The following is a 19,267-nucleotide window of genomic DNA, read 5'->3' on the forward strand; positions in this document are numbered from 1 at the left end:
CTGAGGTACCACCTCACATCTAGTAGACTGGAAAATATGGCAGCAAAGGAAAGTGATAAATGTTGGAGGGGATGTGGCAAAATTAGGACACTAATAAGTTGCTGGTAGAGTTGTGAATTAATCCAACCATTCTGGAGGGCAATTTGGAATTATGCACAAAGGGCTTTAAAAGACTGTCTGCCCTTTGATCCAACCTTATCACTGCTAGGTTTGTACCCCAAAGAGATAATAAGGAAAAAGACTTATACAAAAATAATTATAGCCATGCTCTTTGCAGTGGCAAAAAAATTGGAAAATGAGGGGATGTCCCTCGATTGGGGAATGAACAAATTGGGTATCTGATGTTGGTGGAATACTACTGTGCTGAAAGGAAACATGAACTGGAGGAATTCCATGTGAACTGGAACGACCTCCAGGAAGTGATGCAGAGTGAAAGGAGCAGAGCCAGAAAAGAACATTGTACACAAAGACTGATACACTGTGGCACAATTGAATGTATAAGATTTTTCTACTAGCAGCAATGCAATGATCCAGGACAATTTTGAGGGACTTATGAGAAAGAACGCTATCCACATCCAGAGAAAGAACTGTGGGAGCAGAAGCACAGAAGAAAAACATATGATCAATCATGTGGTTCAATGGAGATATGATTGGGGTTTTGGCTTTAAAAGATCACTTTATTACAAATATGAATAACATGGAAATAGGTTTCGAACAATGATACATGTATATTCCAGTGGGGGAGGGAAGAGAGGTAGGAAATGTCATGAATCATGTAACCATGGAAAAATATTCTAAATAAATAAATAAAAATTTAAAAAAATAACTTTTACCTAAATGAAATGACCTAAAATTCTTTATACTTTGAAGTCCTAGAAGCTACATTTTGCTTTTGAAAGATAATTTCAATTTTAGGCTAATGAAGTTCTTATGCTTACTTTCTCTTTTTATAGCCCTTTTCAATAGTATTACAAATAGCTGGCTTGTTACCAGTGTCCATGGTATAATTTATATAGATATAGATAGATATAGATATAGATATAGATATTGATATATAGATATAGATATAAATATAGACATAGCTCTAGATAAAGTGAAGTAATTCTTTTGGAATAATATGAAGAGTCACATTTTTTATGTAGTCAATACCCTTTCCAAACTCCTGAGAAAAGTCTATAAATGTCCCAGATTAAACTAGTTCCCATAGCCCCTTTATAATTCCAGCAATTATCTTTCCTGCTTCTCATTTCCACTATCCTCTCTTCCTTATACCACATCAGGGGTCAGCAACCTTTTGACCGTGAGATCCATAAACGCCACATTTTTTAAAAATGTAATTTCGTGAGAGCCGTACAGTGCTCACAGTGCCGCTCCTGTAACAGCACCTGAAAAAGAATTGACTTTATGGCTCCTGCAGAAAGAGCCATATCTAGCCCTCAAAAGAGCCACATATGGCTAGAGAGCCGACCCCCACACCACATTAATACAGTTGGATTTATTTGATTCTGACCAGCAGGTAGCAGTGTGGGAACTTGTGGAGATCCAGGCATCCCACCCCATGGCATCCGTCTGGGAGATGAGTTTGTAATTGGAAGTCTGATACGATTCAGTTGTGAACCTGGCTATATGCTCCGTGGGTCATCAGAGAGAACTTGTCATGTCAATGGCTCGTGGAGTGGTACCCAGCCGGAGTGTGAAGGTAACATGTGGAATTTTCTTCTTATTGCCCTCTCTTTCTCATGTTCTCCATTCCTTTTGTCAGAATTAACCAGTTAAATGTCTAAGTGCAGATCTTTGGTCAGGGGGTAAAAGATGGAAATGAATATCAGGAAGACTATTTGAGAGAAAAATCTCTCTTCTTTCCTCTCTCTCTTCTTTCCCCTCCTCTCAGCCAATTTTTCTAGTATTATAAGAAAATCAATTTTCTTGAACCAAGCTCTGTACTGAAGTCTTAGACAATCAAATTAATAACGGTCTAAATTTAACCCTGTCTTCATCACTTAGGGCTCCTCCTAATATTTGGACTCAATTGAACTTCATTATTTGGATGAAATTTGAAATCATTATAATACCAACAATAATAGCTAATATTGATATAGTGTTTACTATGTACCAGGCACTGTTCTAAGCACTTTACAATAATTTCTCATTTGATCCTCACAACAACTTTGGAAGGTAGGTGCTATTATTATTCTCATTTTATAGGAGGAAACTAAGGCAAACAGAGATTAAGAGTCTTGCTGACCTGGTAAGTGTCTGAGCTGGAGTTGAACTCAGATCCTCCTGACTTCAGGTCTGGCACTTAAGCCACTGTACCAACTGCTTCTTGATGACTGGTAGTATTGTTTTCAAGTCTAAATAAAACCTATAACGAAAGAGCACCCATTGGTAATAGAAACACTGAACCACAAAAAAAAAAACCTATTTGAAAATTGATAATATTGAAACTAGCAGATATTACTACTCCAAGTTCCTTAGGGCTTAGTTTTTCCTTTGAATTGACTAGGTCTAAGGATGATTATTGTCTCAAGGAAGAAAAATACATTGTTCTTTTATCTGTGTATATATGTATATGTGTGTTTATACACATACACATGTATGTATCATGTTTTATATTAGCTGTGGGTATTCAGAGAATTCTAGGAAATGGTATAGACTGAAAATGACTTGAAATAAATTTGTAACTGACAGGTCCACAATAGTCCTTTGATGGACAATTAGGAGCCTTTTCTAAACTTTGAGGTAGTATAGTGGGAAGAGCCCTGTATTGAGAGACTGAAGTCCTAAACTTGAGTCCAGGCCCTGTTGCTTACTTGCCATGTGAAGTTAGGCAAGCCTTTCACCTTTTTAGGCCTTAGTTTCTACATCTGTAAAATGAAGAGGTAAGGTGATATTTGAAGTCCCTTCTGTATCTAAATGCAACAGTACATGCATGGGGAACAACTGGCTTTCAGAGAGGCAGATCCCTGCACTGGAGGGACCATATTTTTTATCCAATCTGGCATTTCTAATCAATCAGTCAATCAATTATTCAACAAGTATTATTAAGCACTTAAACTATGCTTGATATATAAAGGGCATGCAAGTGTATTTGCCTGACTGATTGCTCAGAGAGATTCCAATCCATTTGGGAAGGTAACACAACAAAAAATAGAAAATAAGGCAATAACTGATATATGACTACATATATTATAGCTCTTTTTGTTGAATTATATAACCTCTGAGGTCAAAGGACACTTCTTATTTATCTTATTTGTCTTTGTGTTCCTGTTAGCACAAAGTTTTTGCATATACTAGGTATCAGAAAAATATTTGTGGAATTTGTCCACACTTTACATATACAAACAGTCCCTGACTTAGCAAACAACCCGGTATATAAATGATCCCCTTCATGCAAACATAATCTCTAGAATGGTAGCATCATGGTGAATCAGCTTCCCTTCCCCATCTTCTTCTAATTATTGTCTGGAATTGTTAGACATCTTCCTTCTTCTAATCTTACTCCTAACTAGACTAGTCTGGGATGAAATTTAAGGTGGTGATGAGGGAGAAGTTCATACCATTTGTCTGTACAGCTCTAAGAGATTTTAATCTCTGACTTTGAATACCTCCTTAGTCTATGCTATACTGTCTCTGTAGAGAGTGAAATATATTGAATCATTTTGCTCTTTTAATTTTCTAGTGCTATCTTGTGGAAACCCAGGAACACCAAGCAATGCCCGAGTTGTGTTTAATGATGGCTTGGTTTTCTCTAGTTCAATCATTTATGAGTGTCGAGAAGGTTATTATGCAACAGGTTTGCTCAGCCGACACTGCTCTGTCAATGGTACCTGGACTGGGAGCTCCCCAGAGTGCACAGGTGAGCTCTTATACCACTAAACTGAGGGGGGTGGAGTATGTTGGCCAAGCATCATGGGCCAACCATACATATATATGTCTATATATATATCTGAATGTTGGATGTACAGAGTGTTCAGGGAAGACTAGTACCTCTGGGGAGGACTGCCAAGCTCTTTTTTAAGGACTGTTTGCCACCTTTCATGACTACTTTTCACCTGACTCTAACCTGTGCCTCCAAGAGGCTATAGCATGTCCAGTGGCTACCTCCCTCAACCCCAGTAAAATAAACCATATTGAGGGAAATAGATGTATCTCAAGTTGGTGAATCAGCAGCAGAGGTGGGGGGTCTGCCCCAAGTATATAAAGAATTCTCCCAGACAAATGGACAAATGAGAACAATTTGTTCCAGTGACCTGAAGATGGCTGAAGCAGGCATTGTAGAGCTTGGTTAGACATCAAAGTGGGTAGGGTCATCCACTGTATCCCATGCCATCTCCAGACATCCTGACTTTTGTTTTGCCAGTGGACTTAAGTGGCCCTGGAAAAGAGAGTGAGTCTGATGCCTTCAAGCATCTCTGCCTCACTTAAATCCAATTTATTCTTGAGTCTGAAGGCATTATACATCACTCATACCATTTTTATAAGGGAGTTTTAGGGAGAAATGGTATTGGAAATAGCAACAGCAGCTCACTACTAAAGACTTGTGTATCTCGTGACATTCTTATCAACCATGCCATCTTCTGTTTACATAAACATAATGTCATTTATATACTCCGAAACAAACATTGGCATTTAATAGACTATGTCATTGTAAAGAGAAGAGATAGACAAGACTGAGAGTGATGGTGATGTGTGGCACAGGGTGCTGGACTGATCATAGACTTAACCACTCCAAACTTAATATTTGAATTCAATAATAGCCACAACCCCAAGTTAAGGCAGCTACCAGAACACTTAATGTCAATAGTTTAGAGTGCTTATGTCTGCATGAACAGTTTGTTTCTGACTTGGAGAAAATGAAGAGACATCATATAGTTGGCAACAGTGGAGCAGAAGAAGAATGAGTAGCTTTCAGAGAAGCTTTCAGCTTTCAGCGTGTACAGAACTGCATTTATTCATCTGGAACAGAACACTCACAAACATTGAGTGGTTTGATGAAAATGATGGTGGAATTCAGAAGCTACCAAATAAAAAATTAGAAAAATTCCCCAGAATTTACCATAAAAATAGTTTGTTCATTTCTAAGAAGGCAGCATTTTACTCTATCAAAAGTAAAGTGCAAATGAAGCCACACTGATTGACAATAAGGACATGATTCTGAAGAGATTAACTGAACACTTCCCATAGTGTTCTCAAGAGACCATCATCAACCAATACTGAAGCCATTGGCAGTATACCTCAAATTAAAGTCAATTCCTCTTTACTCAAATTGCCAACTGAAGAAGAGGTTTTGAATGCCATTAAGTTCCTTTCATGGGGAAAAGTGCCTGGTATTAATTCCATTCCAGCAGAAATTTACAAGGCAACTAATTTATAAAAACTAACTGAAATCTCCAGGATTGCCTGGCCAGAGGAGCTTATCCCCCAGGAGATCAAGGATATCCATCTCTTAAGGAAAAGGAAATAGGTTGTCTAGTGACAATCACAAGGAACTCTCTTAGACACTGTTGGCAAGATTCTTGCAAGAATCCTCTTTAATAGGTTGGTCTTTCACCTAGAAGATGGTCATCTCTTGAGAGTCACTGTGGTTTCATAAAGGGCCAAGGAACAGGTGATATATTTGCTATCCAACAACGCCAGGAGAAATACCACAAGCAAAATAGAGTTCTGTATACTGTGTCGGGTGTTTGCCTTTGATAGTCTCAGTCATGAGGACTCATGGAAGATCATAGCAAAATTTTTGTTGCCTGGAGGTCATCATTATTGTACACTGGCTCCATAACATTATACTTGCATGTTTTCTGGATAATGCACTCTGATCTCAGCTTTCCCAGTCACCAGTGAAATGAAGCCTGGTTGTGTGCTTGTTCCCATGCTTTTAGCATGATGTTCTCATAATGCTGTTGGGGCCTTCAACAAGGATAAAAAAGGCATTAAAGTTAACTTTCACACTGACAATAAATTATTTAACTTGAAAGAGACTGTAAGCCAAGACTAAAGAAGGGGGCAATTGGTGCATAACTTCTTGTTCACAGATAACTACACACTCTATGCAGCCTTCAAGGCTTAGATGCAACAGAATATAATTGATTCTACATCACCTGCACTAATTTTGGCCTGAAAAATTAGTACCAAGAAGATTCTCCATCAGCTAGTACCATACCATCCATATATGGAAGTATCAGTTACAACAAGTGGAGAAACTGAGTATTTTGGCATATATTTTCCAGGGATGTGTATGCTTAGATGATGAAGTTGATGTATGCATGACCAGAGCTAGTTCAGTGTTTGGGAGGCTCTGAAGGAAAGAGTAGGAAAGAAATGGGATAAGGCTGTCTACCACACTGAGGATCTACAAAACTGTTGTGCTAACCTCATTGTTCTATGTTTGTGAAACCTGGACAGTATACCAGCACCATGCCAGGAAATGGAATAGCTTTCATGTGAATTGTCTTAGAAAGATTCTGAAGATCACCTGGCAAGATAAGGTAGCAGACACTGAGGACTTTCTTGAGTAGAACTGCCAAACATTCAGACTTCTGCAGAAAGTTCAACTCCAATAGGCTGGTCTTATTTTTCAAATGCCAAACATATGTTTGGCTAAAAGTCCATTTTATAGAGTACTCACACAAGGCAGGTGCTCCTACGGAGGCCAGAAGCAGCTCGAGGACACTCTAGAGATCTCTCTGAAGAACTTTGGCATAATTTTGAGACATGGAAGATATTGGCACAGGACTGTCCGTCATGCCATGCCTGCTTCAAAGAAGATGCTATGCTATATAAGCAAAGCAAAATTTCAGTAGCTCCAAAGGAACTTGAGATGAGCAAATTTAGAGACTTTTTATCTTAAATATTCATGCAGGTTATTTGTGTCTGACATGGGGTAGAGCTTTTGAGCTCATGTTGCTCTGAGGATACACTGTGGTGACAATTTGGTCCTCTTTGAGTATGAAGGACAACAAACAAACAAACAACAAAAATATCTGAATATTTACAATAGCAAACACATCTATATGTGTATGAGTGTACATCTCTATATGGGTATATATCTTTACCTATATGTGTGTAAGTGTATATATGTATTCTACATATGTGCATCTGGACATGTACATAAGAGTATTTGTCCATGTTGACTAGTGTGTGTTTTTATGGGTATAAATCTATATATCTAGAAGTGGGCCTCTGCAGCTATACACTCCTGTACTTGTGAATGTATCAGTCTGGACTGTGTATATAAACATATGGACATGTATGTGTTCAAATGAATATATGTGTGTAGAGCTGGAAACGTGCTGTATACCTGGACATGTGTGTATATATCTATGCCTACTGTCTGGGGGTGTACCTGAATTGTGTGTACATCTGGCATATGCATACATTTGGCCATGTGGGTGTGCATATACATCTCTAAGTGTGCACCTCTGGACTGTGTATGTGTACATTTGGTCCTATTGTAATGCACATCTGTATAAATCTCTCAACTGCGTGCACAAGTATGCCTGGAAGTAGGCATGTCTACATCTGAATGTGTGTAATCTGCTAGACTGTATATGTACATTTGGATGTGTGTACTGTAGGTCTGGATCCGTTTAAATGTGTACAATTAAATGTATGTATGTGTTTGTCCAGATACATTTGTGTGCATGGCTGAATATATGTTTGGACAGTTTCCTTTGTGTACATCTGGAGGCATGAACTTTTATCACCTAGTATACATCTGAATGTTGGCTATATGGAAGTCAAACTCTGGGCAAGAGTGAATAGTCAATACTTGTAATAGTCACTTTTTCATCTCTTCCTTCCAGTTATAAACTGTGGTGATCCTGGAATTCCGGCTAATGGAATCAGATTGGGGAGTGATTTTACATACAACAAGACAGTGACATACCAGTGTGTCCCAGGACATATGATGGAATCTGACAGAGCATCTGTGTTGAGATGCACTAAAGATCGGGTATGGAATGGTACCAAGCCAGTGTGCAAAGGTAAGAACTGAGGCCATCAGTTGTAATGGGAAGGAAGGAAGGAAAGGATTGCAAACTTGAGGCTTGTGTCCCATATCTGTAAAGAGAAGAAAGGAGGAGGAGTAAGTGAATGCAAATGGGAGGCTTTGTCCCTAGGTTTGAGGTGGTGAGTGATTCATAATTTGCCAACTATCTTTTCAAATTGTAATTGACTGACAAATTGGGACAAAATAAGCTTTTAGGATCCTTGATGTCTGGCCATCTATATTTAAGCAGGTCCCCTTTTCTAGACCTTTGCTAGCTTCCCTACAATGGAAAGCTAAACAGAATTGCTGTACTCTTCTTCAGGGTGCAGGACAGGAGAACACTTGGTAGTTAGTCAAGTTCAAGTTTTATTTTTGCTTTTGTTAGCTTTGTGATTTTGTACAAGTCACTTAACTTTTCTGAACCTTGGTTTCATATCATATTGTGAAATACTTCATCATTTTATTAGACTCTAGATCAGGGGTCGGCAACATATAGCTCTTGAGCCATATCTGACTCCACCTCCCAACTGGCCAGTTGGGGCAGAGCCCCAGGATGTGCCCCAAGGGAGGCCCTTCAGACCCCGCCCCATATTCCAGCGCCTTCTGCCTCCATCCTCCTCCTTCCGCAGGTGTTTATGGCTCTCAAGGCCAAAAAGGTTGCCAACTGTTGCTCTAGATGATCATAAATTGTTGAAGCTTCAGACAGGATGGAACCTTACTGATCATCTAGGCCAAATGTTTGGTTTTACAAATGTGAAAACAGTGTAACAGCAAAAATAAGTTACTTCCCCAAACTTATATAACCATCAAGTGACAAAGCTAAGAATCAAGCCTAGTAAAGCCCAATTCAGTGGTCTTTGCCACTAGTACCAACTGCGGGTAGCCTATCATTTAAAGCAGAGGTCAGCCCACTCTGACCATTTTGGCTTTTCAAACCAGTCTTAGCTCAAGGACTGTACAAAAACATGGTCAAGTATATTTGGCTACTGGGCCATAGTTTGCCAACTACTGAAGAGTTTACCATGTAAGCTGACATTGTCTTGGGCATTCATGTTCACAATCTGATTAGAGAAATAGTTAACGGGACCAGTCAGTAATGAGTGTCACTGAAAGAAAGTACTATAAAGATTACTACAAGTCTTCGATATCAAAGGATGTCAGAAATGTGGAACAAGAATACTTTTCCAATTCTTACTCAAAAAGACTCTGATCTCCATCATCTTGTCAATTCAGTATAGTGTAGTGAGTCTTAATCTAAGAATCAAAAGACAAAGCTCAACTGGAAGGCAGCTCTACCATTTACTAGCTCTTGAGCAAGATAGTTTACCTCTATGAGCCTCAACTTCTTTATCTGTAAAATGATACCAATACTTACCCTCTACCTGCTTCCCAAGGAAGTTGTAAAGGTCATTGAGTTGAAGCACTTTGTACCTAAAGGTTATACAAATATGAGCTACAGTCATCATCATCTATGTTAGCTTACATCCTACCCTTAGAAGGCAATGAAACAATTGCTATGCATAAATTTTCTATATCTCATGAAAAGACACCTAAGGATGAATCCTAACTTCCTTTTTCTTTCTTGGAAGAGGAAAACAAAGTGTCCTGAGTCTCTATTCACTTAATTCTGTAGCCTAACTTTTTAAAATTAACGTGCCTGGCCTGTGTGAGAGCATTCCAGCCTGAATTTCATCTCTGGATGAAGGACTGTGTGTCTTATATATTGGGAAATCTTTAAAGATAGGAACTATCTTCTCTATAACACTAGGGATTCCCTAAAAGCAAAGGATCATGAGTTCCCAGAAGCAGAACTAAAATTTTATATGTTGTTAATGATTTTTGTTGTTAGTGAAATTTGATGGAGAATAATTCCCCTGGGAAATTATCAACATGCAATACCTTTGGTTTCCATTACAGCCATCCTATGCAAGGCTCCCCAACCTGTTCCTAATGGGAAAATTGTGGGATCTGACTTCATGTGGGGCTCAAGTGTGACATATGCCTGCTTGGAAGGCTATCAGCTCTCCCTGCCTGCTGTGCTCACCTGTGAAGGCAATGGTTCTTGGAGTGGAGAGCTGCCCCAGTGTTTCCGTAAGTTGGTGTCAGAGTGGGATTATGCTTTTATATAAAGAATCCAGTGACCTCTTCTGGAGTTTAATGGTCCTACTGAACCCTGCCCTGTTTAGACCTTATCTAGAGCATTGTGATCTATTCCAGGCACAATTGTGGAAGGGCAATGATGACTTAGAATGTGTCCAAAGAAAGATGAGAATGATGAAGGGCTTTTAAGATCATGTCATATGAGAACTGGTTAGGCAGCTGGAGAATGTTAGCCTAGAAAAAATATAGGAAAGATATAATATGATTATCTCCAACTATTTGAAGAACTACCACCTAGAAGAGGGATTGTACTAGTTCTGGTTTTCCCCAGAGGACAGGATTAAGAAAAATTCATCAATCAATTTTAAAATTTACATTTTTTCTTTTTAGCAAACAATTATTTTCTCTTCTTCTCACCTTTCCCCACTAATCAGTGGTGGTGGTGGTAATAGTGGAGGAACTTGTAACATGTTCAAAGAGAACAAATTTTTATATTGACCATGTTGAAAAATGTATATTTCATTTCACATCACAAATCCCTGACTTCTTTCAGGAAGGTGTTGGAATGCTTTACTGTTGATCATCTGGAATTGTGGTGGGTCATTACATTGATCAGAACTCTTAGATCCAAGTAGTTTATCTTTATGGTGTTATTACATAAATCGATTTACTGATTTTGTTCATTTCTTTCTGCAATGGTTCATAAAAGAATTCTCAGATTTCTTTGAAATCTCCTTCATTATTTCTTGCAGAACAATAATATTCTGTTATATTTATATGCCACAATTTGTTCAGCTTTTCTCAAACTGATGGAAACTCCCTTAGTTTCCAGTGTCCAGTGGCAACTTGGGTGAATAGTGTATATAGAGTGCTGGGCCTACAGTCAGGAATATTTGAGTTAATCTAACCTCAGGTTATATACTTATTAGCTGTATAACCTTGGACAACTCACTTAACCTTTGTTTGCGTCAATTTCCTCTCCTATAAAATGACAATAATAATAGCAACTAACTCCTAGAGTTGTTGTGAAGATGAAATAAGAAAATGAGGTAAAACACCTAGCATAGTGCCTGGCACAGTTACCACTTTTAGAACTTGTCATAAAAAATAAATGCCAAACCAATTCAAGCTTCACCTGTAGTACACTAAAGATCCTATTTTCCTACATCCCCTCAGACATTTGTCACTTTCCCTTTTTTATCATTTTTGTCATCTTTAATACTAATGGCTACAAGGTAGAATTGCTTTAATATGCATTTCTCTTATGTGTGTGGAATAATTTACAAAATGTCAAATTTAGCATTGATATTAGGAAAAACTTCAAAATGAGAGTTGTCCCAAAGTGGTTTAGACTGTTTCCAGGAAGTAGTAGATTGTCCTTCACTGGAGGCCTTCAGTCAAAGGCATGGTGACCAATCTTCTTCCTAGAAAGAATTTCTGTTGAGATATGTTGAGATATCTGCCCTTTAAAATCTCCTCCAACTTGATTTTTTTTGGAGTCTTTCTCTGCTTGGATCTATTATTTAATTCTAGAATCATATACTTATATTTGGGAGAAACCTCAAAGATTAATCTATAGGTCAATATACTATGACCTTTTGGCCAAATCTGGCACACTGGTTCTTTCAGTATGACCTTTAGGCTAGGGATATTTTTTCCTTTTTAATAAAATAAAATTTTATTTTAGGAAAGGTAAATAAAAATTCTTAGCTTATGGGCTATACAAAAATAGGTAATGTGCCATACTTAGCCCATAGGCATTAGTTTATGACCCTTGAAACCCATTTGATAAATAAAATGTTGTTTCCTTTTCTTCCTCCAATACCTCAATATGGAGAGATTCTCAGTCTATATCTTAAAATTCTTATGCAGGAAAAGAGAACTGAAAATGTTTTAATACAATACAAATAAGACTCTAGTATAGAACCAGAGAAGGAATTAGAACATAAATAAAGAATAGATAAAGATTGTGTTGCTTTTCTAAGGGTTGTTACATCCAGCTAGGTGCCTATGAAAGTATGTAGCCCAGTATTCATTGCTATGAATTTCTGTAGATATTGGACCTGAAGTTGTCACTAACACTCTTCTAGCCTCTAGTTTCTGTTATTTTCTAAACAGATAAGTTGTATGGGTAAGAATCTGAGTATTTCCTTTTTAGCCTTTTGATTCCTTGCCTTTGTCATCTTTGCCTTGAGTCAAGCTTATGTGGGATTAAGCTGAAAACTCTGCTGAATATGGTGTTGGGAGAAGAAGGAAATTTTAAAACAAGGAGGTGTTCAAGTCAGCAGGCCCCAGCTCCTCCATTTGTTTTCATAGCTTTACCATGAAGTAAACATTCCAAATATCCTACAGCCACAGATTGTACAATTAGCATGAAACTATGTTTTTATTTTATATGAGCAATAATCTGAATAAAGTGGTGTACATATATATTTTATTCTGCCTTTGCCTGACTTGGTCATGTCAAGAAAACATTTCTGTGAGATGTACTTTGGTTATATATTGCTGTGGGGCAAGGAGGAAAAGAGTTATCTCAGTGGAGGGTGAAATGTTGTGATGAAAATAATAAAAAATTTAAAGCAAAAAAGGTACATGTGTAGGGCTGTGGCATGCTCACTGCCTAATATAGTTGAATGTCAAATTTAACTTGAAATCACTTCTTTGTGTCTGGGGACACACCAAACAAATAGATGAGGTCCGTGTATCCCTAGGTTCATTGCTTCTTTAGCTTTTGACCTGAGCAGCCTGAGAAATTATTATTATCCTTCATGTTCTCAGAACATTTGTTCTTAGTAATCAAATTCCTTGGGATTTATTCTCTTTCTTTGACTTTTTATAGGATGCTAGACTTGGAAGGGGTCTTGGAACATATCAGAGCTGAAAGAAACTGTGGAGATAAGCCATCCTCATTCAACAAAAGAACCTATTTTGTTCGTTGCCTCATACTGTACACCCTTTCTATATATATTAGGAGATTGGTATCTTCCCTTGGCCCTAACATAGCAAAGTTCTTTCTGATTTTAAATAATATCCTATGATCTTATTAGTTAAAATATATTGTGAAAACACGTGCTGGGATGAAAATAAACATGTAAGACCAAGCTCTCTGTTGGTCTTGCATACCAGGACAATATAGGAAATTGGTAGTTGGCAGAAAAAGTGAGTAGTGTTAGAGGTAATCGCTTATTTAATGATGCTTCTCAGACCATTCATACTAGTGAGGTCTAGATCCATTCTATAGGAAAATTAGCATAAGGCTGTTAGAATAGCTCTCTGGTTTCTGGAGAATTATTGTTAAGTCTGACTCTTCATAATCCCATGGACACTATTTGTGGAATTTTCTTGGCACAGATATTAGAGTGGTTTGCCATTTCCTTCTCGAATGGATTAAGGAAGACAGAGGACAAGTGATTTGCTCAGGGTTACATAGCTAGTATCTGAAGTCAAATTTGAACTGAGATCTTCCTGACTTCAGGCCCAGTGCTCCATTTACTAAGTCACCTAGCTGCCTCCTTCTGGAAAGTAACCATAGTGTTCTTGCTTCTCTTTTCTTCCTTAGCTGTGTTCTGTGGAGATCCTGGCATCCCACCATATGGGAGGAGAGAAGATCGAGGATTCTCCTACAGGTCATCTGTTTCCTACTCTTGCCCACCCCCCCTAGTGCTTGTGGGCTCATCGAGAAGGTTCTGCCAATCAGATGGGACATGGAGTGGCACCCAGCCCAGCTGCATAGGTAAGAGAATGTTCTAACATGAAGAAGCCATGCTGCTCTGGCAAATGGCGGGTCTAAATTTTAGCCAAAGCTGTCTCACAGATGTAGTAAGAAACCCAAAGCAAGAGTTTCACTTACCATTTCTGGGCCTTAATATTTAGAGGAATATTTTTTCTTTGAGCTCTCTAAAGAAAGCATGAATAGACATAGTTAAAGTGATAATGAAATTATAGAATCAACGGGGAGAAATCAAAAAAGGAAGGAAGTCTATAACTGTATATTTCTTTGAAAGGGCTATTTTGCCAAAAGGGGAGAGAAAATTTTCCAAGTTCTCCAAGTGGATTTTTTTCTGTATTTTTATAACCCAGATCCAACTCTTACCATGTGCACAGACCCTGGTGTACCCCAGTTTGGGATGCAGAACAACTCCCAAGGCTACCAGGTAACTATCAATTAAAAAACTAAATTGAACAATTCTTTCTTCATATTCTGTCTGCCATAACAAAGAGTGAAAGATGTTATTTAGGGACAGCAATTTTTTAGAATAAGGATAGAATTTTAGGAATTGGGGGAAATTAGTTCTCATCTGTCTCTTGGAAATTGCTATAGATTGGCAAGGAATATAGTTTTTAGGCCAGTTAGAAGCAGTAATGGATAATAAGGCAAAGAAACTGAACAGATGTTGATAATGGAGGAATAGTTGAAAGACAGTGATGGGGAGGCCAGATGGAGGGTTGAAGATGAGTGATAGATGAAAGGTTGATAAGGGAAGATAGATGGAGGGTAATGATAGAGATTATGTTGAGAAAAATAGTGAGGAAATAGTTGGAGAATTCATAATAAAAAGCCAGGATGATGATGTAATAGATTGAAGATGATAATAATGATGATGATGGGATAGAGGGAAAGTTGATGATGGGGCATAGTTAGCAGGTTGATGATGAAAGAACAGATGGAATATGACAATGGGAGATAGATAAAAGTGATGATAATGGGACAAATGGAAGGCTATATGTAGTATATAGCCAGGGTTGGTGATGACGGTATAGTAGAGATGAAGAGTGATGATGGAACAGATGGAAGGATGATGATGAGAGAGTTCATGAAGGATAATGGAGGGTTTAAATAAAAGGGTAACGATGGGGGTAGCTAACATGAGAGGGGAAAGCCAGTTGGAGGTTACTAATGAAATACTGGTCCTTATCCCAGGTTGGAAGTCTAGTGCTTTTCCGTTGTCAAAAAGGTTACTTGTTGCAAGGCTCTACCACTAGAACCTGCCTCCCCAACCTTACTTGGAGTGGAACCCCACCAGACTGTGTCCGTAAGTAGCCTCAAACTACATTCCAAGAAACTTTGGTTACTAACCAGAGAGAACTTACTTAAGACATTGTGAGACAATAGCTACCTCCTAAGAGTTCAGGCCTCTTAAGAGAGGATTTAGGGAATGAGACCATAACTACTCTTTTCCCCCATAATAAAAGTGTTCATGGTATAAAGATCTTAAACCACCTTACAAATACCCATATTAGCACCCCCTTGCCCTGTAGTAAGTAGAGGCCATTTGTCAGCAAGAAAAATATCCAAGAGAAGAGATAGGATTACCGTTTTTTGAGAAATTTAACATATACAGGCATTCTCACCTTTTGGAGAAGGAAATCTTAGAGCAAGGAAATGAATGAAATAACCTCCAAGGACTTTATCAGATACAGGTACTTACAGTCTCTTTCCTCTTTGCCAGCACATCACTGTAAGCAACCAGAGACACCTACCCATGCCAATGTGGGTGCCCTGGATTTGCCCTCCATGGGCTATACGCTGATCTACTCCTGCCAGTCAGGTTTCTCTCTCAAAGGTGGCTCTGAACACCGTACCTGCAAAGCTGATGGCAGCTGGACTGGGAAACCACCTATTTGCCTGGGTGAGCTACATTTGCCCAGTTGTCAGGAGTATGTGTGTGGGGAAATCTTGTGGGGGAAAAAAATCTGAGATTCTATGGGGGGAGTGAAGACAAGGAAGATAAAGGAAACTTTCATTCCAAGAATTTTTTCTACCCTGTGGAAGTGAAAAATTCAGAAATAAGACAGAAGAGAATTGAAGATGCATTACAGATGGTGCAGTCAGTATTTGATCCCCTCTGTAAATGCTTTGCTCTTTCCCAAGTTTCTAAAGCTTTAAGTCATGTCAGCAGGAAACAGAACAGGTAGCAGGAAGACAAATTCAAACTTTTTTCCCTAAGCAAGCATAAGAACCACTTCAGGGCCTGCAGGAAAGAGGTAGTGAATAGAAGTAGAGTTTGGAGTGGGCAAAGGCTAAAGTCTGTTAGCAAATTCTCCAAGTGCTTCTATTACTTTTGCTCACCCAACAGTCCATATCTTGATAAGGCAGCTTCAAATTCATCAGACCTGAATCTTCAAGAGAAGTAACTAACTTAAGGGTATTTTTTACTAGCTCTTAGAGACTTCAGGGAGCTGTAGAATAATTGGATAGTGCATTGTGCTTTGTGAATAGTTACAGTTGAACTAAATGCAGAATAATTCTCAGGGTGATTTGCATTATAAGGTCTAGAGTCTTCAACCTGAAAATAGAATCCTTTAGCCCATCTATCAGGGAAACATTCCAAATTGAAGCAAAACTTTCCCCAGTTCTTTCCTGTAAAAGACAGTATTTGTCTGAACAAGTGAGGAAATGTGGTTATTTCTGGTTTAGGAGGATTCAGACCCATTCTTGCTGCCGTAGTATTCACTCTAAGAGGTTCATGGGATGATATTTAGCTTTTCTATCAATGGAACACATTCTCTAATTCTTTTCTGCATAGCCTCAAAAGGAGGTCTGAACAGATTGGGTAGAAGAAGCCTGACAGAGGAAAGGCTAAAACTCTATACAGTCATGAAAAGAGTAATGGATTTACATTTGCGAGACCTGGGTACAACCACTTGATGAATCATTTACAAATTATAAAGAAGTAAATGCCATCTTTCTTAGTCTCAGTTTCCTGATTTTTAAAAATGGGAATAATACTTCTACTACCTTTCTTACATAGCCTTAAATTAAGATGCCCACCTTCATTGTATAACTCGAAAGCAGTCATTTTAAGTTGAACAAAAAATTTCTTTAGACAGTGAAATGTGAATTTAGAGATCTCATTCTCTGAAAAGTAGCATTGACTAGAAATATTAATAAGTCAAATAATATTTTGGATACAGTGGATGATGGAGCTCTAATCTGTTAATTAATAACTGAGGGTGTTTGGGAAATATTCACATATATTATCATAATGTTCTTGATCTGGAGTGTGAGCATATGATGACCAGAGTAAAATAATGATGCTCTTTTGATTTTCCTGTTCAGCTGAGGTTCGACCCAGTGGAAGGCCCATTAGCACTCCCCGGGAGCCACCCATTACTAAAGCTTCAGGTATGTATCACCTGTCACCATAGTTATAGTCAATTCAGCTCAAAAATCTTAATGCTTACTAATAGTAAATCACTGGGCTAGGTGGTTCCATATAGAATTTTTATTGTGAAACTAAGAGCAATTCAAACTAAGCTCATTAATAACCTAGCCAAAGAAGAACTGGAGGGTACAGGGTGTAAGGATTCTGAATTATCTTTGTTCTAAGCCAAATTCTATATTCATGAAGTCTCCCAGATGCAGCTGGAACTGAGGTGCATCATTTACATGTCCCAGAGCTCAAGACTTCGCCCTTAAATTTTCTTTTGGAGAAATTTCAACCCAACTCCTCCAAGCCCACCCCACATCCAATCTGGCACCCAGGCCCACCTCATGTCCAATATGATACATCCTCCTCTGTCCAGAATATGCTTAGCCTGGGAAAAATAATATTATAGTCAGTCACTTGTATATGAGTAGATTAAAAGTGTTTGTTGAAACTTGTGTGTCCATTCAACACTTTATTTCATGCTTCTGCTTTCCAGCTCCCATCCTTGGCATCTGTTAATCTAAAACTAACAAACAGACCAAACTAAAAAAGATGTTACCACTTAATCTTAGTCAGTTAATACAATTTAACAATATTATAGAGCCTGTGGTATGCTCAGTCTTGTTAGGCATAAAAAAGAACCAGGACCTGCTCCCTGGCCTCAAGGAACTTACAACCCGATAAGATGTATAACATTCCCATATTTAACCCCAGACACATGCAGATGTACAGCAGGAGGCAGAATGTGATCATTATAAAGGGCAGGTCCTGCTCGGAGAAGTTTGGGAAGAGGAAGGTCATTTGCAGCTGTAGGATTTCATGGAAAGGTTTGTGGAGGTGGTATCCATGTTGGCCCTTGAAGGAGGAGGATGAGAGGGATGAAGTAAGAGTTAAAAGTGGCTAAGAATGAGTAGCATGTACACAGGCATGGAGACCAGAGAAAACAGGATGAGAATGAGGAAGAGAGCGATCCAATTCAGGTGGAACATAAAGTACATGAGGTTTTGTTGTTCTTGTTGCTTAGTCATTTTATCAGTTGTATCTGACTCTGTGACCCCATTTGGGGTTTTCTTGGCAAAGATTGGAGTAGTTTGTCATTTCCTTCTCCAACTCATTTTACAGATGAGGGAAACTAAGGCACATGAGATACATAGAGAGAAGTAAAATAAAATCTGCCAGGAAAGTTATGTTAGAGCCAGATTTAAGAAATACATGGAGATGGCATCTAGGTGGCTCGGTGGATTGAGAGTCTGGCATGGAAACAGGAAGTCCTGGATCCAAATCTGGATTCAGACACTTCCCAGCTCATTGGCTCTGGTCAACTCACTTAACCCTCATTGCCTACCCTTAACACTCTTCTGCCTTGTAACCAATATACAGTATTGATTCTAAAATGGAAGGTAAGAGTTTACAAAAAAGAAATAGAGTTTATTTATTAGACCAGTGATGGGCAAACTTTTTAAAGAGGGGACCAAAGGAAAGGAAATGCTTATCTGTCAGTCTGTTTCTAAGGAAACTCTTTCCAAGTTTCATTGTATTGTATCCTATGCATTGTATTCGTCAGTCTAGGAATAATGTCCTGGGGCCAGATAGAACATTTCAAGGGGCCACATCTGGCCCACAGGCCATAGTTTGCCCATCACTGCATTAGGCAGGGGAATCATTGAAGGTTATGAGCAGAGGAGTGGTGTGATCTGAATGATACAAAAGGAAGATTACGCAGGCAGTAGTCCACAGGGAGAAAATTGCCTACGTATATACCTGCCAAGATAGATATTATAGATAAGAGTTACAGTTTGAAAATAAGAATCACAATGGAAATAAGAATCATTACAACCACAATTTAAGAAAGGAGTCAGCAATATTACCCATGGCTTCAAGTGTCGAAACTTCTATTCACAAAACATGGATAGCAAAGAAAGAGAACTAGAAATCGTAATCCAGGATGGCAAATTTGTCAACACAGGCATCACTGAAAATTGATGGGATGAGGGCTGATGACAGGAATATATTCTAGAAAAAAATT

At 38.5% G+C, this 19,267-nt stretch overlaps 1 protein-coding gene across 1 annotated transcript in view; it reads left to right on the forward strand.

Moving 5' to 3' along the window:
• CSMD2 (CUB and Sushi multiple domains 2) overlaps window positions 1-19,267 on the forward strand; it is a 1,000,214-nt gene that overhangs the window by 969,973 nt on the left and 10,974 nt on the right. The window contains exons 57-65 of the mRNA XM_044668787.1: window positions 1,517-1,699; window positions 3,683-3,859; window positions 7,806-7,985; window positions 9,908-10,081; window positions 13,650-13,823; window positions 14,171-14,244; window positions 15,012-15,123; window positions 15,541-15,720; window positions 17,151-17,216. Coding sequence (XP_044524722.1) covers window positions 1,517-1,699; window positions 3,683-3,859; window positions 7,806-7,985; window positions 9,908-10,081; window positions 13,650-13,823; window positions 14,171-14,244; window positions 15,012-15,123; window positions 15,541-15,720; window positions 17,151-17,216 — 1,320 coding nt within the window. The remainder of the gene's footprint in view (window positions 1-1,516; window positions 1,700-3,682; window positions 3,860-7,805; window positions 7,986-9,907; window positions 10,082-13,649; window positions 13,824-14,170; window positions 14,245-15,011; window positions 15,124-15,540; window positions 15,721-17,150; window positions 17,217-19,267) is intronic.

This window comes from Gracilinanus agilis, chromosome 3, assembly GCF_016433145.1.
Source record: "Gracilinanus agilis isolate LMUSP501 chromosome 3, AgileGrace, whole genome shotgun sequence".
NCBI classification, from domain to species: domain Eukaryota; kingdom Metazoa; phylum Chordata; class Mammalia; order Didelphimorphia; family Didelphidae; genus Gracilinanus; species Gracilinanus agilis.